Below are 25,000 nucleotides of genomic sequence, written 5' to 3'. Positions count from 1 at the left end.
AATACCATTGTTGCTATTACTTTGGTCAAAATCGGCACTAGAACGCAATTTTGCCTCAATAAATCAAGAATAGCAACTGAACACATGTAATATAGCCTGTTCAAATGTAATTCAATGACATTTCAAGCTTTGAAGAACATGAAAACAGAAATACATTAGAAACTTCAAACTTAAGTGTCACCTGTGACATTTTAACCAATGACACCAATGGTCACAAAAAGTACCAGAAGTCAAACAAACACTAGATAAATATCAGCCATGGTAATGAATTCATGTAACCATACCGTAACATCCGCCCTACTGTTCAAATCTGCTAGTTTGTAGTAATTTAGTGTGTTAATAGTAAATCAAATCAAATTTCTTGACAACCCTTCTTTTATCTGGATTCGTCAAAAGCTTGAGTTTTGTCTTTTTCTTGATTGATACAACCCTGAAACATAAAAAAATTAGAATTACAAGGAAATAATTAATTGTGTCAAAATCAGTCTTATGTGAGATGTCATAATATCATATTTGTAAATAGAATAACAGCTAAAAACATAATTTTTTGGTGGCACTTTGTAATACCCAATATCAAGTGTTGCTTGTGACAATGTAAAATAACGATGACACCAAAGTTCAACTTACCTTTTCTGCCTGGAGCCACGCTGGAAAGGCAAATGAAAGTGCTGCACTTCAAAGACTGGTAAGAAGGGTGGATCAAAATTGCGAATCGCCATTTAACGAAACAAACTTCCACGTGTTCACGCATGCCGTGTTGCTTGTGACAAATGACACCAAAACCAATAAACCTCATTATCGGCAAAACGGTATACATTTACTCCAAGATTTGAGTTCAGATAGTAAATCTATCCTTTTTTCTCATAATAAAAGATTTTATAAACATTAAAAATGAGCTTTAAAGTTTCGTGTCGAGTCTTAGTATTGTGCTGTGTTTGATGACACCAAAGGTCACAAGTAACACCAACTTTTAAAGAACTCTATATTAAACTTAATCAGATATGTAATATACTGCAATTGCGTTTAAAAGTAAATTTTGACTTCATACTATTAGTCAAATTTAAATCACGTGAGCTAAAACATCACATTTAATTTCTACATGATTTCTAAAAAGGTGATGCGTTGACCTCGTTTTAAGCACATGCCAAACAGCATTCAAATTTGACTTTCAAGTTGTTTATTTCATATTCTGTTGAACATAGTATGTTGAGCTATCTAATTTTATCTCTTCTTCATATTATCAATTGATTACAAGCATTATCCCAATGAAAACAGCCCATAATTAAGTAAAAATCAAATTTTCTTAACACTGGTATCAGGCGGGCACCTTTTGACCTTGGCTCATATATATATATATATATATATCGCTCTTTATCTCTCTCCCCCTCTCTATATTGTAGGGAGCGAAAAGACGAATGGAGCTTTGGACGAAGCGAGCAGAGTCTTCCTCTCTCTCAAAAATCATGAACTGATAACAACAACAAGCTAAGACCTCTGATCAAACTTTTCTCTTTTATTATCATTCAAGTTTCATTAAATTACTATCGTTTGTGTTTAATCATTTTGTTCTTAAGTTATTTCGAGATCCTATACTGGTGACCCCGACGCTGAACATGGCGGAACAAAGAAATGAACTTTCTGACCTTTTGCAACAACTCCTTGTCCTCCAATCCTCCCAACAAAGTCAAAGCACGGTTGGGGCAGTCTCACTAAAACTGCCAGAATTCTGGACAAAGTCACCAGACATTTGGTTCGCAAGAATTGAAGCACAATTTAACACTCGCGGTATCACAGAAGACCAAACAAAATACGCCTATGTTGTTAGCACTCTAGATGTAAACACTGCAGAAGAAATGCAGGCAGTACTCACAAACCCTCCACATGAAAATAAATATGAGACGCTTACAAAATCACTAATCAAGACATTTGGCAAGTCTCAAGCCCAAAAGGATTTCGAACTGCTTAATCTCAACGGAATGGATGACAAATGACCAACAGCGCTGCTGAGGAAAATGAACTCATTGAATGATGACCCCCAAACATTGAAACGGGCACTTTTCCTATCAAACCTCCCTCCTGACATCCAATGCATTTTAGCTAGTCAGAATATCGTCGATGTAGAACTTCTAGCTGAGGTTGCTGACAGGATTTGGGAGACGAAAGCAACTGCAAGACTTGCTGATGGCACTATGGATCTACGAAACACAAACAATGTCGTAGAATCGTCGACAAGACAAGAATCCAGTGGTGGTTTCATACCTATTGAAAACAATGGACAAACCCACATTGACGCCGGGGGTTTCAAACCCAATCGGGCACAACAGTCACGTGGCAACAGATCATTTGGTCAACAGAGACGGTTTGTGTGCTTTTACCACACGAAGTTTGGATTCAAAGCTCAACAATGTCAGCCAGGGTGTAGTTTTACTCCCTTTGGGAAACGAAAAGGCGAGCAGCTAGAAGTGGCGACTGCTGGCACACCAGACACAGCCACGAACACCTTTTCAATCACGGACAGACGATCAGGAATACATGTCCTAATAGATACCGGAGCGGATGTTTCAGTTTTTCCAGCATCTGTCAACGAGAGAAAATGCAACTCCCCCTCCTCACCGTTATTAGCAGCTAACGGTACCTTTATCCGTACATGGGGAAAACGAACCTTCACTCTCCACTTTGGACAAAAAAAACTTCTTACACATGAGTTCGTTCTGGCAGACGTCACGAGACCTATACTTGGAGCAGATTTTTTTTATCCAACATGAACTCCTCATTGACTTAAAAGGTAGACGCCTTATGTCACTCGGCAGTGTTTTAGCCTCGCTTCAGCCAACTAGAGCCTCCCACTCGGTTTCGTGACTCTCCTTCAAAGAGAAAACCTCATACTCATGCATGTTGTCAGAATTTCCACAATTGCTTACTCCGAGATTCAGTTCACCTGTCAACAAGCATGGTGTGGAGCTGCATATAGTTACAGACGGACCGCCAGTTCACTCCAGAGTTCGTCGTCTTACAGAGGATAAACTGACAGCAGCTCAACAAGAATTTCTGGCTATGGAAGAAATGGGGATCATTCAACACTCTAACTCTCCATGGTCTTCACCTCTTCATGTTGTTCCGGAAGCTGACAGGCAACTCCGACCTTGCGGTGACTATCGTCACCTCAACACACAAACAAAAGATGACAGATATCCTTTACCGCACATTCAGGACTTCAATAGACGACTTGCAGGGTGCAAAGTTTTCTCTAAAGTCGACCGTGTTAGGAGTTATCACCAAATACCCGTCGCAACTACATCCATTCCAAAAACTGCCATTTGGCCTCTGGGAGTTTGTACATATGCCATTCAGCCTTAAGAATGCTGCCCAGACATTCCAGAGGCTTATGGATGGAATCCTGAGAAACGCTCCTTTTGCATTCGGCTACATCGATGATATTCTAATAGCTAGCCACTCCCATGAAGAACACCGTGAACACCTTCACCATCTGTTTCAGCTTCTTTCTGACAACGGGTTGGTTATCAACAAAAGCAAGTGTGTCTTTGGGGCTAGCGAACTTGACTTTCTTGGCCACCGTATCACATCGCAAGGTATTCTTCCACACCCTGACCGAGTTTCCGCATTAGTCAACAGTGAACCACCAACTGACCGCATCGGGCTCCAACGATTTCTCGGCATGATCAATTACTATCATCGGTTCATGCCACACGTCGCTGACACACTTGCTCCACTGCATGTTCAGGCAAGCGGCAAAGGCCAACGCATCGAATGGTCCACAGACTGTCAAAAAGCTTTTGAACAAGCCAAAAACTCTCTCAAAAACATCCTCAAAATGTGCCGACGAGCCTCACTGTCGATGCTTCAAACGTAGCTATTGGTGCGCAAATAGAGCAACTACAGGGTGGTAAATTGTGGATTCCCCACGACTAAATTACTATCATTTTGTTCTTAAGTTATTTCGAGATCCTATAATATTATATTATCTATCTATCTATCTATCTATCGATCTATCTCACTTCGCGAGTGAAGAAGGAGTGTTCCTTCTAGTAGCGTTAGCTCTCCTATTCTAGGGTAGTAGTGACGATGTAGTGGTGATGATGGTGGTTGCAGTATTATTGATGATGTGGTGGTGGTTGTAATAGAGGTTGCTGTGATGATGATGATGTGGTGGTGGGGGTAGTAATGATGTTGGTGGTAATAGTAATGACGATTTGATGGTGGTGGTGGTAGTGGTAGTGATAACGATATGGTGATGGTGGTGCTGGTAGTTGTGATGATGATGTGGTGGTGGTGGTTGTGATAGTGGTGGTAGTGATGATGATGTGATGGTGGTGGTGATGGTAGTGGAAGTAGTGATGATGATGTGGTGGTGGTGGTCGTGGTAGTAGTGATGATGGTGTGGTGGTGGGGATGGGTTGTGAAAGTTGGGATGATGATGTGGTGGTGGTGGTGGTAGTTATAGTAGTGATAATGATGTGGTGATGGTGATTGAAGTAGTGGTGGTTGTGATGATGATGATGTGGTGGTGGTGGTGGTGGTTGTAGTAGTGGTAAATGTGATGATGATGTGGAGCTGGTGGTGGTTGCAGTTGTGCTAGCAGATATGATGAAGATGCTGCAGCTGCTGCTAATACTGCTGATGATGATGATGACAGTGATCTTTTTAGTTTATGTCAAAATTTATGGAAATCAAAATAGGAAAATAGCGGGTTTGAAGAGGGACCCTGAGTTCAATTCAGCGGGAATAGCAAAATAGCGGGAAATTTCCAAAGATATACAAAATTCCTATTCCTGATATAAGAATATTCAACATATACTTCAAGATCAATATGGTTTCAAATTATTATATTTATAAGCACTGAGGTTATTTTGCCATGAAATATAAGATAAAAAGACACGCGACTGTGACCATAACATGAAAAAATGTTGATATAAACGAGTATAATATAAATCACTCTCAACTCAGGAGAAAAAGGATTACTTGACTATATGCAATAATAAATTTGTAACAGTATTGCGCAAATAGGACACATATGACTAATATGAGATGAATTGCATTGCATGAAATGAAAATGTGGTTTCATTACACATGAGTATTATGAGTCATAATGCTATAAAACTCATATTCATTTATACATATTTCTTTTCTTATTTTTTTTTCCTTCTGAAATTTGAAAAACAAAATTAATTAATGTTGGACTTACTTTGGTATCAAAAATAAATCATTCAAGAAAGATGCTATAAATACAAACTCACTGTTGAAGCAAGAGGGTTATCCCCCTTTGGAGAATACAAAGGACTGTTGAAGTCAGTAGCATTGGTTCGTGGTGTGTAAAAGTGGAAGTCATAGGTCATAATTGTGACAAAGTCTGTATATCTATGAAAAAAATGAAATACAAATTATATACATATCGGTGTTGAAAAATTTTCCGGAATCAAAATTCATCATATTTTCTGACTTTTCTTCTCCACTTAATTTAGTTAAGACCACATATTAGCAAGTCTGATAATAGTTTATAATTATGGGCATGTTTCTACATTATTGTAATGGACAATATTTTGCATTGGCTTGGGATATGTCATTGTAACAATGAGCCCTAACAATTTGGGTTACCAGAACCGCAAATAAGTACCTCCATGTTGTTTGGAACCTTTCATAGGTTTAGGTATCACTATTGTGACAAAGTCTGTAATCTATGAAAAAAATGAAATACAAGTGATATACATATGGGTGTTTTAAAATTTTCCTGAATTAATATTCCTCAAATTTTCTCAATTAACTTATCCACTTAGTTGGGACCTATGTGCACATATTAGCAAGTCTGATAATAGTACATGATTATGGGCATGTTTTTTTTGTTTTTTAATGGAACCCTCACACCCCCCCCCCCCCCTCTCCCCCCGAAAAATAATTGTATATCATGTACCTATTTGGCAATTACATATACCTATGACTATGATAAAAATATTGTGGAAGTTAATGTCTAGATAATATCAATTTTGATATTTTGTAAGATCTTCTCTAGCTTTCTATGTCCATTGATGAGTCAGTGAAATAGTGTCTTTGTCATGTGACAAAAGTCAAGCAATACTAATGTAGTCAGTCATCAGATGCGTGACAGTGATTCTGGTCCTGGCGGTGTGTTCATGGGTAAGACACTTTAATCCACTTTAACTAAGGTATGAATAGGTAACTGGAAGTGCCGAACATTGTATGTTAGTCTTCTAACAGGAGACCTGTAAAGTATGGAAAATGAATATGGTTCCATATGGCCTACTAGGGTAATGATTGTAGCATTATGAAATGCATGCCATGGACATCTATGGAAACCCATGGAAATTCACAATATAATTGTTCATATTTATTTTGTATTCAATATCAATACAATAATCATGCTTCTTATCCTAAACACAAGAATATAGACACATTACTTCCTTTTACTTATCCTCTTGGTGCTTGATAAGGCTGACATGGTGGAACGCCATCTTTCTCGGTTGGAGGCGATTTTTGTCATCTGTCCCCAAGACCAGCCACTAGCTTTCATTTCTCTTTTGATGCTCCTCTAGGTCTCCAGCGGGTAGCCCCTACCACCTGAGGGTTATCCTGGGAATGGCATTCGGATCAATTCTGAGAACATGTCCAGTCCATTTCCACATTCTACTCTTTACAGCTTCAGATACTAAGTTCAATTTCAGTGCGTTTAGCCAGTTCTTTGTTTGAAATATTTTTGGCCAGAATATACTCAGGATCTTTCTTAGGCATTTGTTTTGGAATGCGTTTAGTTTGTTAGAGATGTTGCCTGTCCGTTTCCATGATTCAGAACCATAAAGGAGAACAGATAGAACATTTGTTTTGAAGAGACGTGCTTTGTTTTGGTGGTGATTTTCCTAGATTTCTAGATATTTCTGAACACTCAAAGGCTCTTCTTGCTTTCGTTAGCCTGTCTTTGATTTCATCTTCGGAATTTCCATTTTGAGTAATCTTATTGCCTAGATTCACATCCTCAATGCCTTTGTTGTTTATGTTCAGAATTTTGTTTGAATAAGAATTTGTCATCATTTTGGCCTAGTTTAGGAGCATTGTTGGCAACCAGTTGTGTTTTGAACTGTACATCTGTGAAATTGTGGGTGAGAAGTACAATGTCGTCTGCAAAGTCGAAATCTTCTAGTGTCCAGTTTTCTTGTTGTCTACTGATTCCTTCATGATCCAGTCGATTGCAAGGCAGAAAAGAAAAGGGGATAAAGTGCAGCTTTGCTTCACTCCGGTGTCAATATGGTTTTAAACCATCTGTCACTTTGTTCCCATAAATTACCTTGGCATGGAAGTTTTCAAAGAAATCATTGCACCGTGTGCTGATTAGGCCTGGATCGGGGCGCTTAGGTACTCGGCCTTACCAAAGAGGGCCTCCCATGATTTGGTCCGGGCTGTTGCACAGCTATCCCCTATCCACCACCTGGGGACCCGCTGGGTTGGAGTGTTCCTTCTCCTGGTACTTGGTAATGCCTCCTGGGATTGACAAGGTTCCCTGGGAATATAGACCATAAGAATGTTTCTTCCCTGATCAGGTCAGAATAAAAAGATCCACTTACTTATTGATAGTATCCACAAAATATCCCTGTTCAAAAAGATGAAAGTTGTTTGGCATTGCCAGGGACAGAGTTTTGTTGGACCGATGCAAGACAGTTCCAAGAATCTGGTGAGATATTTCAGATTTGTAGTTTGCAACATAAATACAAAAAACAAACAAAAAGGATTAAATTTTTTTTTTCATCGTCATCATAATATAAATATCTAGTGTGATTAACATTCCCATCTGTAAACTTTAGTTTTTAAAAATCTTCCTCTGTTAGGGCCCTAAAAGAATGGAATAAATTTAATATAGAATCAAATATGCCTCCAAGCTCATCAACTTTTGAAAACTTCGGAAAACATTCCCATTTAGACAGGCTTTTGAGTAGTAATAGTATTTGCATTTGCATTTGTGTTACCTATAGTAATTGTTTGTGTAGCGCTTTAGAGCACTTGGTGGATTCTGCCCACTATGTCGCCATCATCATCATCATCAGCCACCAACAATACCACGCATCATTGCAATTAGACTTGGATCTTATGTGTACATTTACTGACCAACAAATAAACGAATAATCATCAAAACTATCCGTGGATAAACGGATAATCATCCAATAATCTAGTAATAATAATATAGTAATGGGTAGAAGCATAGACTGCTCATTGGGATCGGATAATAATAATAATACGAGTGAGAGTTGGGAGAATAACCCATTGATGACAATGCCACAAGGACATCAGTGTATACAACACCATCTAGGGTCAACGTCATCACGCGACGCAATGCAACCTAACTCTGTTTATGTAGCAGAATGATCAGTGGATCAGTGATTCAATGATTCACTCATGATAATTATTCGTTGCACAGGTCTGTAACGAATACAAATTATTATCCGTTGAAGGGTCTGTTATATCTGTTGAGCACCCGTCCATGTTTAATCCACGGATAACCAGTTATGAGTGGATAATTGTAACAGCTCTAATTGCAATATCTCTCCCCACCCCCATCCCCTAACAACACTAAATAGATAATTTATTCATTGGATTGATTGATCTTGGCAAGCAAGTGCCAACACACCCTTGTTATGATATCAGAAACTTAGTCTAATGTGAGACTGCAATCGTTTGTCAATCGAGTTGGTCGCAGATTGTTCTAGCCACAACTCAGATACTGTTCCGACTTGTTCGGACAGCTTTATTCAATGCTAGGCCATTTTATCAACATGCCGACAAAAAACAAAATGAAAATGTTGTAGCGACTGTGATTGTACAGTTTTATTTACGGATGCAAATCTTTAACTCTCTTAAATCCCTTAAATATACGGGACCAGTCGCCGGCTGTGTAGACTAATCCTGCATATATGCGGGATCACACAAGGTGAAAATTGTTTTCGTTTTTTTAGTGCTCATGCATGCTAGTTTAACATTTTTCCATTGAGTTGTGCAGGGCAATATCGATACTCGATTACTAGTTTCAATTTTATAGAGATTTAGAGCAAGTCTGTCAAGATAGACAAAGAATCGATATTTATCGATATCTCTTAGCTTCTGATCCAAAATACTTCAAAATATGCCACTCAAAAGTGGATTATGCTCAAGAATGATGTTTTATTAGTTACTTTTGACATTTTCGTATTGTTAGGTGTTTTCTCATAGATTTTATGACTCAAAAACAGTTTTTAGAAGTATAATATCCATTTTATTCATTACAAGTCATTTTCCTGGAATTGTTGCAGAAAACCAAAATATACACATTTTCCATAAATCCCATCATTAAAACTGTAACAGATAGAGTGATGCAGTTTATGTTATATATAATAGTAAGTTTCAAACTAATTACTTATCAGATTTCATTAAGATATAACAATAACCTTATGATTAACTTGGTTTTTAAAAACCCTAAAACAAAACAGTCTTCAACGTTGTAGAGGTAAGAAAACCTCAGTCTCAAGAGAGTTAACATTGATTGCGACAAAATGAAGACTTTTGTGATGAAAAATGATTTTGATTTATTTTGTACCAAAAATAAAAATGTTATATCTTCGTTATTTGTGGACCGATTTCGTCATTCTTTGTACCAAATTTATTTTAATGATGAGATTGGAACTTGAAACGTATATTTTTAGACGCAAGATTATTACTAAATATAATTCACAGCCGGGACTGTTTATTCCTGTCGATATGAATCGACTCATGAGAGTCAAGCTTCTAAACGTCTCCCACCATTTGAAAACGCTGTCCAAAATAAAGACATGGCCAGCCGTCAAAGTATTACGTTATAGTCTTGCATAAAACTTGACACCTTTCTGAGTCAGTTTATTCTGTAAAAACTGTAACTAATAAATATCATAGTGAGGAATATAAAAACCACAATGTTGAAATCAGCTATTAAAACGGAGAACATTAGTCTTTGAATCATAAAAATCGGTTGAGAAACAACTGTTTTAAGAGTCAATTTTATTTTGAGAATTGATTTTGTCCATGTTTGTTTATTATTGGTAACTTATTTATTTCTGGACATGGAATGTCAGGACCTGTGCCCAAAAAGGAAAACTAAACAACATTCTAAAAGAAATGAAACGGCTCAAAATAAATATTCTTGGCCTGGCAGAGATGAGATGGAAAGAGCAGGGAACCATGTCAAAACAAGAAAACAACACGACATATAAGATCATATGGAGTGGTGGAACCTCTTTCCAAAAAGGAGTAGGGATGATCTTAGACCAACAATCAACCAAATTTTACAAAGGGCACGTAGCAATCTCAGACAGAGTTTTGCTGGTTAAGCTAAGAGGACCTGTAGTTGACACCAATATTATTCAAGTTTATGCACCAACAGAAGAGGCGACAGATGCAGATATGACAGAGTTTTACCATTCACTAGACAAAGCAAAACGAATGTGTAAATCACAAGAAGTCCTTATGGTAATGGGGGACCTAAATGCTAAGATTGGCAGAGGCAGAGATGGTGACATAATCGGACCACATGGACTCGGAGACAGAAATGAACGAGGAAACATCTGGGCAGATTGGTGTAGAACAAATAAATTAATGATTTCAAACACCTGGTTTCAACAACACCCAAGAAGAACCTGGACATGGCAATCACCAGGGGACAGAGCAAGGAACCAGATAGACTTTATAGCAGTATCATCAAGATTCAGAAATGGCATATTAAATTGCAAAACCTACCCAGGCGCCGATGTAGACAGTGACCATGTCCCAGTTGTTTGTACAGTAAGGATAAAGTTTAAAGCTATTCAGAGAACAGCTGGTAGAATAAAGAGGGATTACAGGTTATGCAAAGACAATGGCATACAAACAAAAGTGAGAGAAGAATTTGAAAGTCCACTCATGATACAAAGCCAAAGTGAACCTGATAACGAAAAATGTGAAAAATAATTTGATATATTCCAAAAGTGTGTCAAAGCAACTGCAGAAAAGCATTTACCAGTAGCTCAAATAAACAGCAAAAAGGAATGGATGACAAATGAAATTCTAAACCTATTTGAAGAAAGACGAAAATGCAACAGAGGGTCTGCAGAATACCAAACATTGAACAACCACATTAAATCCAAATGCATCGAGGCACACGAGAACTAACTAGACTGGAAATGCTGCGAAATCGAAAGAGAATACAAACCCAACCCCCAACAAGCTCACCAAAGAATAAAAGAACTATCAGGGAAAAGGAAAAGCAAAGCAGCAGGAAGTTGTATCCAGAACAAACAAGGGGAACTGCTATTTGAAGAACAACATATAGAAAGCCGATGGGTAGAATACATAGGCGAACTGTACAATGATCCAAATAGAAATGAACCACCACTGAAATTCAAAGAACCATTAAGCGGACCAAACATCACCAAAAGTGAAATTGAACATGCCATGGAACGAATGAAGGATGGTAAAGCAACAGGCCCTGATGAAATATCTGTAGAGGTATTAAAAAGCCTAGGAGATCTAGCAATTGATGAACTTCACATATTATTCAACAATATATACAACACTGGGAAAATTCCAGAAGATCTCTGTAACTCTATTTTCATAGCAATACCAAAGAAAGCAGGTGCAGTCAGATGCGAAAATTTTAGAACTATAAGTTTAATAAGCCACATCAACAAAATACTGTTGCGTATAATTATCAACAGGCTAAGGAATAAGATTAACCCCGAAATCGCAGAAGAACAATATGGATTCCAACCTGACAGAGGGACAAGGAACGCAATATACCTCCTCCATGTTTTAAGTGAAAGAGCTATACAGGTTCAGACCCCACTATACCTCTGTTTTGTCGACTACAAAAAAGCTTTTGATAGAGTACGCCACGAATAAATACTAAAACAACTGCACTCCATTGGCGCTGATGAGAAAGACCTCAGACTCATGCAAACATTATACTACACCCAGCAGGCATCTATCAAAATCGGAAACTCTACAGGAAATTCCATTCCTATTAAGAAAGGAGTCCGTCAAGGGTGTGTTGCCTCACCAGATCTATATCTATACCAAGAAACAATCATGAGGGGCATAACTAATATGGAGGGAATAAAAGTAGGAGGTCACAACATAAATAATATAAGATACGCAGACGATATGGTACTCGTTGCAAAATCAGAAATCCAACTTCAAAAGATTGTTGACAAAGTGGTAGTAGTTAGTGAAGCCAAGGGAATGGAAGTGAATATCACCAAAACGGAATGCATGGTAATACAGAAAAACCCCGAAAACAACAACACCTGCAATATAACGATTCACGGCGAGCAACTTACCAACGTAGAAAGTTTTAAATACCTGGGTTCAATAGTGACAACAGATGAAAGATGTAACCGAGACATACGAGCAAGAATAACTCAAGCCAAACAGGCCTTTATGGACCTCGGAAACATTTTGAAAAACAAACAGATGTCGTTCAGGATTAGATTCCGAGTCTTGAAGAGCTACGTATGGCCAATCTTGTTATATGGATGCGAAAGCTGGACTACAAATACAGAAACACAAAAAAACATTGAAGCTTTTGAAATGTGGTGTTTGAGAAGGATGCAGAGAATATCGTATACTGCACACAAAAGGAACGACGAAGTGCTAAAACAAACATACCAACAAAGGAAACTATTGCCCTTAATAGCGGATCGACAACTATCCTTTTTCGGACAAATAGTAAGGAAAGATAAGAATGAATACCTGGCAAGTTGTGGAAAAATACCTGGTAAACGCGCCCGGGGGAGACAAAGAAAAACGCTCATAGACCAACTGAAGAGCTTCAGCAACCTAACAATCCAAGAGCTGTTTGAAAAAGCAAGAGACAGGGAGGAATGGAGAGAGATAATTCATGCAGTATCCGAAGCCTGGACCAGGCATGGAACCTAGAAGAAGAAGATTTATTTCTTGTCCAATTTTCTTGATGTAATTTGTTTGTTTAAAATATGACTAAAACATACATTGGCTTTTTTACCCACAAGCCTTGGCTCACTAATAAATTCAAAAGGGCACAAAGAAGGGGATGCAACTTTGAGACAGTCCTCAAGAAAAGCTCTACCTGTGGCAGAAGCAATTATAGCTGCTAATCTGTGAGCAGTCACAGCTACCAATCATTGAAAAGCTGTAAGTAATGGTGAAAGGTCAAGAACCAGCATCATCTATCAAGAGCCAATAATTTGCTCTGAGGGAGTTTTGACTTCTCGAAAGCAAAAAGGTTGAAACTGTGATGATGAACCTATGAAAAGTTTCTGGGCAGGATTTAGTCATGATTGCCAGTCGGAATCGAGGACATGGCTATAGATATCAAAGAGTAGGATGAGATCATCTAAAGATGTTACATGATTGACATGGCCATTTAAGGAACTCATCATCTAGCAGAAACAGAATCTGAACACAATAGGGTAAACTTGTCGATGCAACATCAATCATCCATCGACAATTCAAGGCTGTCCCTTTGAGTTGTGCACATCGGTATTTCATTTTCAATGTGTTTTGGTGACTTAGTACCACCCACTGGTAATTTCATTGGTAAGTCTTGCCAATCTGGACTCAATGTCTTGTTGAATTTCGTGATTTGACGGTTTACTTAACAGCTATCACCAGGTCATCTGACATCATGAAGAGGCCAAATTATAATCGTAAAATTGCTTGTCCTGAGTGTGAATGGTGATGAGAGTTGTCCGTCAGATTGAATGAATTTATTAATTAGCCAATGTTAAAGTGTTCAATGGTTACTTTAAGGAGGGGAGCGACACTAAAGGGTCATCTTTTTTATCCTAAACTTCTATGCACAGTCATAATGTATATGTTTGGGAAGGATGATTGCATATAATTTTTTTCGAAAAAAGTTGCCCGTTGCTATGGAAACGACGCCATATTGGAAAATAAACAACAAATCTTAAAAAGTCAAAGGTTTTTTTGTTTATCAACCGATTGCCATAATATTTTGGTCAGAGATATAAAAAAGGAAAGTAAAGAGGCTCTAGAAGCCCGATTTTTTATTTTTTAATTAGAAACGTTAAAAATTAAGTTCAATGTTATTACTCGATTATTCCCCTTGAAAAAAGTTACATAATTTCAAATTACTCATAAAAATTTTGTTTTTAAAAAATCCGGCTCCTAGAGGACCTGCGTATTTGTATGACACTCATTTGTAGAAAGTTTGAAGAAGATTGGTTGAAAACTGAGGGAGGTTTTTATTGACGAAAATTGCAGTTTTGAGAAAAACGCATTTAAAAGTCAAAGTAAACGAGTTTAGGGAAAAACTCTCCTCTCGCTCTCTGATTGGATTGTGACCACATGACATAATTAAGAACAAAGTGATTGGTTGTTGAAGATAGAGGAGAGTTTCTACTTTTCATTGATATGTTTTTGCCTTTATTTAGTTATAAAGACTCTGATATTTTTTCATGAAATCAGTCCACTGAAACTAAAAATGGGCAGGATTTAACCATACTATGGGTCACAAAATACGTTATTTTGAGTCGAAAAAAACTGAAGATGAAGTTCTCATGCAATTTTTTTATGCAGACAAATGGTCACATGACAACATCCCACCAAAATCTAATTTTAGCAAACTGGGTCAAAATCCATCATATTTAATGTCGCTCCCCCCCTTAAATCATGACTCTGCAAAATATCGATGACAAGAATGACCGGCATTTAAATAGAATTTGTCTTAAAATGTTAAAGATCTAAAAGATTTTAGTTAAATTGTAGAAGAAATATACAGGTATAAATAATAAACAATTAATCTGTAAAATTGCGGTTTATCAGCAGATTTTTATTAGACCCCAAAAAAATCATTCTTTTCTTTCAAGAAACATCATAGTGTAATTTGTCGAGATGCTATATTTTTAATTTATACATGATAGGGTTGACAAAGGTTTGGATGGCTGTAGGGAGAAAGACAGTGACATAAGATTTTTTTTTAATGGCAAAATTTTATTTCGAAAAAAATTCTGCTCAAAGCTTTGCGCTAGAATAAAGTAGCAATTTACATGTAGAACTACACTACACTTAACTAAGGGAAACATTATTATTTGCGAAATTTCTTGTTACTGTTGTTCCAAATTTATCAAAACAAAATGTTTCAACACCAAAAATGTGTTTTTAAATAAAAATGATATAATTTCACTGTGTGACTTAAGTCAAATAATGAGAATGAGTTACCCCCCCCCCCCCCCCCAAAAAAAAAAATAAAATTATTCTCTCACTCTTCTCTCTCTCTCTCTCTCTCTCTCTCTCTCTCACACACACACACACACACACACACACACACACACACACACACACTCACTCTTTCTTTCATTCTTTCTCTATGCCTCTCTCTCTCTCTCTCTCTCTCTCTCTCTCTCTCTCTCTCTCTCTCTCTCTCTCTCTCTCTCTCTCTCTCTCCACCCCCACGCACACACACTAAATGCCAGATGATCAGAGTTCCTTGTAGCCAATTTCAAAATCAAAGGTAGCCAAATATATCCTTATGTGAACCAAGCTCTGACTGCCTTGAAAAGCTCATCATTTTTTATTTTTTAAAAAGATCGACTACACTAAGAAAAAAGTAGGTTATGGAAAAAGTAAATAAAAGAATTTAAAAAAAAAAAAACAGAAGCACAAATTGGCCATGCATATGACCATCTGGCAGCCCTGCAAGCCGTGTTAGCAACTTATTAGGTCAACAAATCAAAGTGTCACGAGCCATTTCACATGGTCAAGCCATGCTATCGTTGTCGCCACCTTCATGCTTACATGGGAGTCCAGTTTAAGGGACAGAAAACGGCTGTCTGAGATACTGTCCTTTTGTTGGTTAAATAGGACACTGTTTCAAGTAAAAATTTTAATTGCCTCTAATTTAAAAAATACTTGAGATATGATCATTTTGAAAATTTCGTAAGCTTTTCTATGTCCCAGAGTTTCGATAAAGTGATACAAGTGATTGTATGATTTTTTGTGAGATACTTTCCTTTTGTTGGGTAGGGCAGTGCAGCTGATGCTCTCCTCTTGAAGTAGACCCTAAAGGCAAATTTGCCCTTGGGGATGAATAAAGGGAATTTATTATTATCATCATTAATATTATCATCATCATTATTATTGTTATTATTATTATTATTATTATTCTGTCCCTGCGGAAAGTTGCCATTTAAAACCCCAAAAGTTGCAAAAAGTTGCCATAAAAAAGGGCAAAAGTTGCCATAAAAAAGGGCAAAAGTTGCCATAAAAGTTGCCAAATTTTGCGGAACATTATCTGACAAGGGGGAGGGGGGGGGGGGGGGATTCGCAAACGCACAAACAAAGGCCAAAGTTTCAATTTAAACAACATCTGTTTATTACCTCAGCAACAGTAATATAAATAATGATAATGATAATAATACAGTATACTGGCGTTATACTTGCACGGTCAGTCATCACCAAAAAGTGTGCTAGTATCCGATCGTGCCGGAATCCGATAAAGGCCTTTAAGGCCCTTGGACCAAGAGATTCTTTGTATCTCCTGATTTCTGTAGCAGGCACCTCTTTCATTCCAGGCAGAGATGAAAGATCAGTGTCATCAAACATAATAAGGCTGCTAGGATCAAAAAAAGGCAACTGTTTAATAAATTGAATCCCTGGTTGGCCTTCTGTGGACATATACTTGTCCAACTTTTGACTGGCACCAGAAAAGGCCTGGCAGAACTTTACTGTCCTGCATCTCCAGTTTTTCACGCTGGTCCATGCCTTCAGGGAAAAACCGCTCTGCCTCAGGCAATGACATGCCACACGCATCAAATTTAACTTTCAAGTCCTCCAGTCTTGACCATGCCTACAAATACACACACGAGTTATCGAACTCGAAGCCCAGTCAGTCTACAAGGGTTGTGCGGTCAAAAAAAGCTCAGTATCCAGTTAGTTAAGGGAAAAGTCCACCAAAAAAAAAATATTCAGGAAAATCGCGGACAGTTGCGGGTAACAGCTAAAATCGCGGCCGCGAATTGCCATTCGCGGCCGCGAAAAACGACGGGGACAGATTATTACTATTAATATTATTATTATTATTATTATTATTATTATATTATTATTATTATTATTATATTATTATTATTATTATATTATTATTATTATTATTATTATTATTATTATTATTATTATTATTATTATTATTATTATTATTATAATTATAATTATTATTATTTATTATTACTATTAATAATATTATTATTATTATTATTATTATTATTATTATTATTATTATTATTATTATTATTATTATTATTATTATCATATTAAAACAGAAATTGAAAAAAATTCAGTCTTGTCATTTATGGGATGAACAAATATTCGTGTACTTATAACTAAAACAAACTTACCATCATAAATTCTGAGCATGCCTGTTTCTGGAGTATACCTGGAAATTCCCAATCAAAGTCAACACCATCATAATTAAACTTCTTCAAAAAGTCGATTGCTGACAGAGAAAACCTAGTCAGGAAAAATATTGTTTTAAATTATGACCAAAAAAATATGTAATCTACAAAATGTTACAAGAACATAAAACATGCATTACATGTATCCGACATGATCATTTTTTTCAGAAGTCAAGGAATATGACAAAATATTCATATTTGATGCTGTTACCAGTTGTATTATAAAGAAGGGTTCAAGGAAACCGCATTGTCATAGGACAGCAGACAGATGTTGCCCGTAACATAAGAAGGACCCACAGATGGCTCACAATATTAACATGTGGTGAGCCAAGATAGAAGGAGAGAAATAGAGATAGACAGAGGGTGAATTTACTTATGACTGCACACCAAGGAATATAGAGTAGAAAAGATGGACATGCTACTGAAATAAACAAAAGGAATATGGTTTTAAAACAATCCAACATTTATTAAAACGATACACACATTACAAGGACGACATACTTACCAACATTTAATCACAAGGTTACATTTTAAAACAACATCAACGGGTCATCTCCATATTCACACACACACACACACACACACACACACACACACACACACACATGTCCACACAATACCAAGACTTAACAGAGACTGAACTAAAATATACTCAAACCAAGGTCCATGCATTAGGCACTTGACCAAAGGTTGAAGACAACTCTAAATTACGTTAGTCATGTCAGAGGAGGTGACAAAATTATAATTATCTCTCTTAGAACACAAGAGATGCACATTTGATCACATTATTTTTTATTATATACTAGTGATCAAATGAAAGTATACACTTGTTTTACCTACAAAATTGGTATGAAATATTGTTATGTTTATAACATGTCAAAACATACACTATAATTTTGACAAACAATGACAACTTAATAAATTTACTTGTGTTCATTTCATTTGAAGTGAAGGCGAATATAATTGAATCAGTAACGAATATGTCCCCCGTTCGCTCAAATCACAGCATTGCATCTCCTAATTAAATCCTATCTTTTAAATATACATACACAAGTTCGGACTAAAGGCCAGAGGTATGATCTATCTCAATTTATCAAATTAATATATAAAGTTTGCTATTGGTTCTTGTATATTTTTACATTTTTGTGCATTTGCATATATTATATATATATATATATATATATATATATATATATATATATATATATATATATATATATATATATATATATATATATATATATATATATATATACATTGTCGCCATAGATTCTCAACTTTGTGTTTATACATTTTCATGCATGCCACGTCTGTAAACGAATTTCCATTTTATTAGATGAATAAAGTATATCTTATCTTATAAAGTATATCTTAAGCATGGAATTGGTAAATCTGGCCAGCTGGTGTTGAGGAATGTTATCCCAAGCTGTTATCATGGCATGGAACAGTTGTTGTTCCTTTTGTGGGGCCTGGTCTAATGAATGAACTTGGCGGCCGATTATGTCCCATACATGTTCTATTGGATTTAGATTGGGGGATATTGCAGGCCACGGGCTGATAACGTTCACATTATTTGCTGCTATAAAGTCCCTTGTTACAATAGCTCGGTGGAATGGTGCATTGTCGTGTTGGTATGAAAAATTAGAATATTCATGAAAAAATGTAATAACATGGGGTTGTAGAATGTGCTGCGTGTACCTTGCACCCGTTAGGGACACATTTACTTGGACTTGAGGTGTTCTATAGTTTCTGCTTATTCCACCCCAAACCCATGACTTATCCATATCCTCTGTTTGGGGATTCCAAGACACAAGAATCGTGAAATCACTTGTGTGATTTTCGGTAACAACGCAATCTACTGTCATTTCTTCCAATCACAAAGCGTGATTCATCTGAGAAAAGAACATATGACCACGTATGCATTGTCTCTTGTGCAGATGAGCACGGGCCCACTGAAGACGGGCCAACCAGTGATTTGTTCTAAGAAGTGGTTGCATCAATGGACGTCTTGCAATAATGTCATGCTCTCTAAGTCTAATTTGTGTACCTGGGAAAACTAGCGAAGTTTCACTCGCCGTCCTAAAACGATCTTGTAGATGTAGGGTGTGTATAAAACGGTTCTCACCTTGTGTTGTTACTCGTGGTCTGCCAGTTCGATCTCGGCCCCTTAAAGTTTGTGTCATTTCAAATCGATCCACTAATGAATATACAGTTCTCCTTGTGATATTAAACATTCTTGCAACATCGGTCACAGACTGTCCAGCTTGAAGATGAGCAATGGCACGTGCACGTTGTTCTAAACTAAGTCGTGGCATCGTGTAGATTAATGGATGGTATTTTACATTGTGTTTTCCTGCCTTGAAAATGTTTCAAGAAGACATGGATGTCAAAAAAATTAATCTACACATTTCCTGTCCACAGTAAGGGGCTAAAAGGTCATTTTAGCATGTGCCCAACGTGGTGAGCGAATTTCAGGTCAAAAACAAAAACATCGACTATCGGTACACAGAAAGGCTAATGGTAAACAACTCAGTGGAAAAGCATTAGCCTATGCCAACGGATAAAAAAGTTACGACGATTTTAAATGTGTATACTTCTTCTGATTGCAAGTACAGTGTATATATGTATTATATTTAGAAGAACCTCAACCTTAGAGTGACGTTAATTTCCTTCAATCTATAAGCGTTTAAGGTCAAACAACGTTCAATCTATAAGCGTTTAAGGTCACACAAAGTTTTGTTTATTAGAAGGTTTCATCTAGTGGGCAGATGTCGTGAGTATTTTACCTATATGCGTAATATCAATACGAACCTGTTCTCTTTCATTACATTCATGTATACCAGCAGTCCTCTCTCTCTCTATCTCTCTCTCTCTCACACACACACACACACACACACATACAGAAGAGAGAGGAAGAGGGGAATCAATCAAAATACGGGATTAGTGACAACTCCCCCCAAGCTTGATCGGACAAACATAAACAACACTGAACAGAGAAGCTCTCTCAGAAGATTCCTGTATTTGTTTTACTTTTTTTTTTCTCTCTGTTTTCTATTTACTAACTAGCACAGATGTTTCTCCCAAAACTTGACTGTTTCCCTCCCAGCTAGGGTATCTGGCCAGGGCCAGGACAAAACCAAGAAATCTCATCCCAAGACAAAGACAGAAGCATGTTGGAAAACAGATATAAGGAGATAGAAAAGACAGCAAGTGCTTCCCTGCCCACTATGGGAGTTCAGGAACGCACATATGTTTCTGTTCATTTGTTGTCCCATAGCTTTGGAATATACAGTGCAGGGCGGATATATCAACAACGGTTATATCTACAATCACGCTTATATCGACATGACATCAAAGTCCCATTTTTTCAGCTATATAACATTAGTAAATAAAAATTGCTTCTATCGATATAAATGTTACCACAAAATGGTTATATCGACATTGCGAACCATTGATTTGTCTAAAAAAATAATCAATACAATTTATATATAGTCAATATATCCTGCAGTGAAGTAAAACACAACAGCCAATGAAAATGCGACATTATTGTTCAATGACATCCCATGAATTGTCATTGATCATAAACGTGATGTCAGCAGTCAAGTCTAGTCCCGGGCCACATCAGCTTTTCTCAGTACTGATCCAATAATGGAATTCCCGATATCAATATTACATGGTTTTCAACAAATAGGCTGATGAGAAACGCTCCCCACATCACCCATTATGTGCGAAACTGTCAATCTATGTAAGATGCCCTGTCTTAACCCGGTCTGAGTGTTGGTAAATGAAGCAGACTTCTTATCCCCCCCCACATCCCTCCCCCCCAAAAAATTCACTTTCTCAAATATGCAATGCCAATGCTCAGCTTCTTGGTTTCGATATTATCGGCAAGGTCAACGCCATTATTGCTGGCACGTAGTTTTGATACCACTTGACAATTGTTAAATTTTAAAAGACGCCATTGTTGCTGTTGTGGAGTCAGATGAGAAGAGTGCACCAATGGGACCAGTTTCCCGCCATACCACTATAGTTGCTTTCAAGAACCTACACTGTTTTGCACAGCAACTTCACGAGGACAATTCCTTATTTGAAGTCCTTGTCAGTGCTGAGGAAAGGGTCCATATAATATTCTTTGCCTTCAGAGACAGACCACAATGTAATAGACTTAGTCAAATAAAGTGAACCGTAATACATTTCAAAATCTGCCCTTTTAAAGGCCACATAATCATCAATATTGACTTCCCTTGTTATTTTCTCATTTGTTTCTCTTTTATTTTTTTGAATGACTGATATATCGACATAGCACTTATACTTATATCGACATTTTACCACGGTCCCGATGATGTCGATATATCCATTCTCGACTGTATTATATTTACATGTATATTTCTTTAAGGGGTTTATGCAGATTATGCAGGTTTTGCGTAGATTACATACACAGACTTGCCAAATTGAAAACTTTAAATTTGGTAATTTTATTGTCAATTTTTAGTAATTTGACAGGGAAATTCGTAATTTCTGAAATAGTATATGAACAACCACAAATTATTATTAGTAGTACTATCATCATTATTATTATTATTATAGTAGTAGTAGTAGTAGTAGTAGTAGTAGTAGTAGTAGTAGTAGTAGTAGTAGTAGTAGTACTAGTAGTAGTTGTTGTTGTTGTTGTTGTTGTTGTTGTTGTTGTTGTTGTTGTTGTTGTTGTTGTTGTTGTTGTTGTTGTTGTTGTTGTTGTTGTTGTTGTTGTTGTAGTAGTAGTAGTAGTTGTTGTTGTTGTTGTTGTTGTTGTTGTTGTTGTTGTTGTTGTTGTTGTTGTTGTTGTTGTTGTTGTTGTTGTTGTTGTTGTTGTTGTAGTAGTTGTTGTTGTTGTTGTTGTTGTTGTTGTTGTTGTTGTAGTAGTAGTAGTAGTAGTAGTTGTTGTTGTTCTTCTTCTTCTTCTTCTTATTATTATTATTTTTATTATCATCAAGGAATTTACCCAATGGAAACCGTACGGTGCTCTTATTGGCTAACCAACCAGCGGCCTCGATGAGAAAAATATCCGCCATTTTGATGTTGGCTGGGAATCGCGTTACTATAGTAAACAAGCGCTGATCGGCCGTTCATGAAAACAAGTTGCTGCTCGCTCGTTTAACTAAAAATTATTCAAAACGATCTCTCTAAAATGATATAAATGTGATTTCTTAAGGTTTTCTTCACGGTCAAAACCACACAACATTCTATTAATGATTACGTCCGAGGCAAAAAGGAATATTGACAGGTCGACCGAGAGTTGAACTCGTGAGACGACAAACATCAATGCGAAGTGTAGCGAGAGTCAAGCTATTGTTTGTCTTGTCCTATTCTATATAGAGAAAAGGATAAATAGTATAGCCTCGTGTGTGAGTGGTTGCGTGTCATAGTCTTGTTTTTAAATTGTTTCTGTTGTTTATGTGTGTAGTGATGACTCTCTCACACTCAATTTCAATGCCGAAAGAGGAATTCCCACACACAAGAAAGGGGAATTGGGGTGGTATTTGGCATACATATTGTATAGTATCTAGTTCTAAATAGATAACTGATTAGAATTATATTATGATATATAAACACAATGCCAAATACAATTCCGAAGTTTCCTTATTTCAAATGAAGTAAAGCTCCAAAACCTAATGGTAGTGATTGTAGTACTGAGTGTTAGTGAGGTGATGTGGTGTTGGTGGTGGTTGTAGTTGTAGTAGTAATAGTGATGATGATGTGGTGGTGGTGATGATTGTAGTTGTAGTAGTAGTGGTAGTGATGATGATGTGGTGGTGGTTGTAGTAGTAGTGGTAATGGTAATGATATGGTGGTGGTGGTGGTTGTAGTAGTAGTGGTCGTGATGATGATGTGGTGGTGGTGTTTGTAGTAGTAGTGATGCGGCTATGTGGTCTAGTAGTATGACACTCGCTTTTTTTTTGCTGTTTTTTTGGGGTTTTTTTTTTGGGGGGGGGGGGGGGGGGGTTATTGTTCTTTTTTATTTGTTTTCTTTTGTTGGTATTTTCCCTGCTTTTGTTTGATTTGTGTGTGTGTGTGTGTGTGTGTGTGTGTGTGTGTGTGTGTGTGGGTGTGTGTGTGTGTGTGTGTGTGTGTGTGTCTATTGTGTGTCTACGTGTTTTGCCTTTTTTACATTTTTTTTTCAATCTATAATAGTGGGTAAGCACTCAGTAACTATTTGTTTTAAATGACTGGTATTCAATTTGTCAAAATATTATATTAGTCATAATAGTATAAGCAGCGCAAAAAAAAACCCACCAAATTTCTGTATCTCTTAAGAAGCAGTTTTATCAAAAAATGTTATTATCTTGATAATTCAGTGAGTGCCATCAATAATAGCTTGAATTTAGCCAAAATGTTTGAACGATGTCGATACCTGGCCTTTAACTTCAGAAAATTTTGTTATAAGTTGTACAGTCTTGAGTAGACTAGCTGTATGACATAATGATAGATTTAATTCATGGCGAATTCAATGCGTTTTCAAATTGGCAGTAAACGAGGTAATTGTATAGACGGGATGGAATTTGGCGGCTTTACAACACGCAAATTAATTCCAAAGCCGAAAGCACAACCTCTGCATTTAAACTTATCTCCATAGACGATGTCAATATATTAAAGATTAATAAAGGACACTAATACCAAGTCCTCAATATTTTCAGTACTTCGTTCGTTAGCTAATACTATTAAGTATTTGGTATCCACTTTTGCCCTGACGAGAAGTTAGAATGTCAACGGGCTGGGATTTAAAATGTCAACGGGTTGAAACTGGGTGAAATAGAATGATAGAGAACATAAAAGCCCAGTTCGGCCTAAGAACAATAACTTGCCTATGTTCTTAAACTCAGAACAAGGGTAATGTTGTCAGGGGTTGGGGTTGTTGTTTTGATCTGGGTAGGGTCTGATAAAGTTACGATTACTGGCCAAAAACAAATTCCTAACTTTAGTTTAAAATTAAAAAATAGAAAGACGGAAATATATACATAATAAGATTGATATATTTTAAACAATGGTTACAAGAAAAATAAATCCACGATTTTTCTCATTAATTCTGTACTCAAACAGCTTTGTATGCAAATGTTGTATTCCAGATGTGTAATTTGGCTTATCGCCACTCAAGGTGGTATTTCAATAGATATTATTACAACTAACGTGTCTATGTACGCAGTGGTACAGACCTGCCAAGCATTCGACTTATTGTGTTATAGTGCAAAAAAGAATACCATTTCGAAAGGGATTTGTGCTGCATTGTAGGTTAACAAACACGCAGGTCTGACATCCGAATCCACTTATGGGCCTGGTTTAACATTGTTGTATAATGTATTTTGCGTCATTTTAAAAAAGATTTCTATTACAAGAATGAGCCCATAAGGAAATGGTTATCAGACCTAAAAATAATTGCACGTCGATCCACATCAATTTTAAAACCATCACCATCACTACCACAAGCACTTTTACAACATAATCATTACCATCAGAATCGCTACCACCATCATTTGCACAATATCATAAGTATCATCAGCACCACAATCAATATCACC

The 25,000-nt window shown here is 36.9% G+C and overlaps 1 protein-coding gene across 1 annotated transcript in view; it reads right to left on the bottom strand.

The window, feature by feature from the left end:
- The window catches only part of LOC144978580 (chitotriosidase-1-like), a 92,923-nt gene that overhangs the window by 34,362 nt on the left and 33,561 nt on the right, over window positions 1–25,000 (bottom strand). The window contains exons 4-6 of the mRNA XM_078924845.1: window positions 17,391–17,502; window positions 7,590–7,693; window positions 5,256–5,376 (exon numbers count right to left, since the gene is read on the bottom strand). Of these exons, the coding sequence (XP_078780971.1) occupies window positions 5,256–5,376; window positions 7,590–7,693; window positions 17,391–17,502 (337 nt within the window). The remainder of the gene's footprint in view (window positions 1–5,255; window positions 5,377–7,589; window positions 7,694–17,390; window positions 17,503–25,000) is intronic.

Source organism: Berghia stephanieae, chromosome 8 (assembly GCF_034508935.2).
Source record: "Berghia stephanieae isolate SIO BIC M18660-M18661 chromosome 8, UCSD_Bste_1.3, whole genome shotgun sequence".
NCBI lineage: Eukaryota > Metazoa > Mollusca > Gastropoda > Nudibranchia > Aeolidiidae > Berghia > Berghia stephanieae.
The sequence above is the reverse complement of the archived record's forward strand: the minus strand, read 5'-3'. Positions and strand labels throughout refer to the sequence as shown.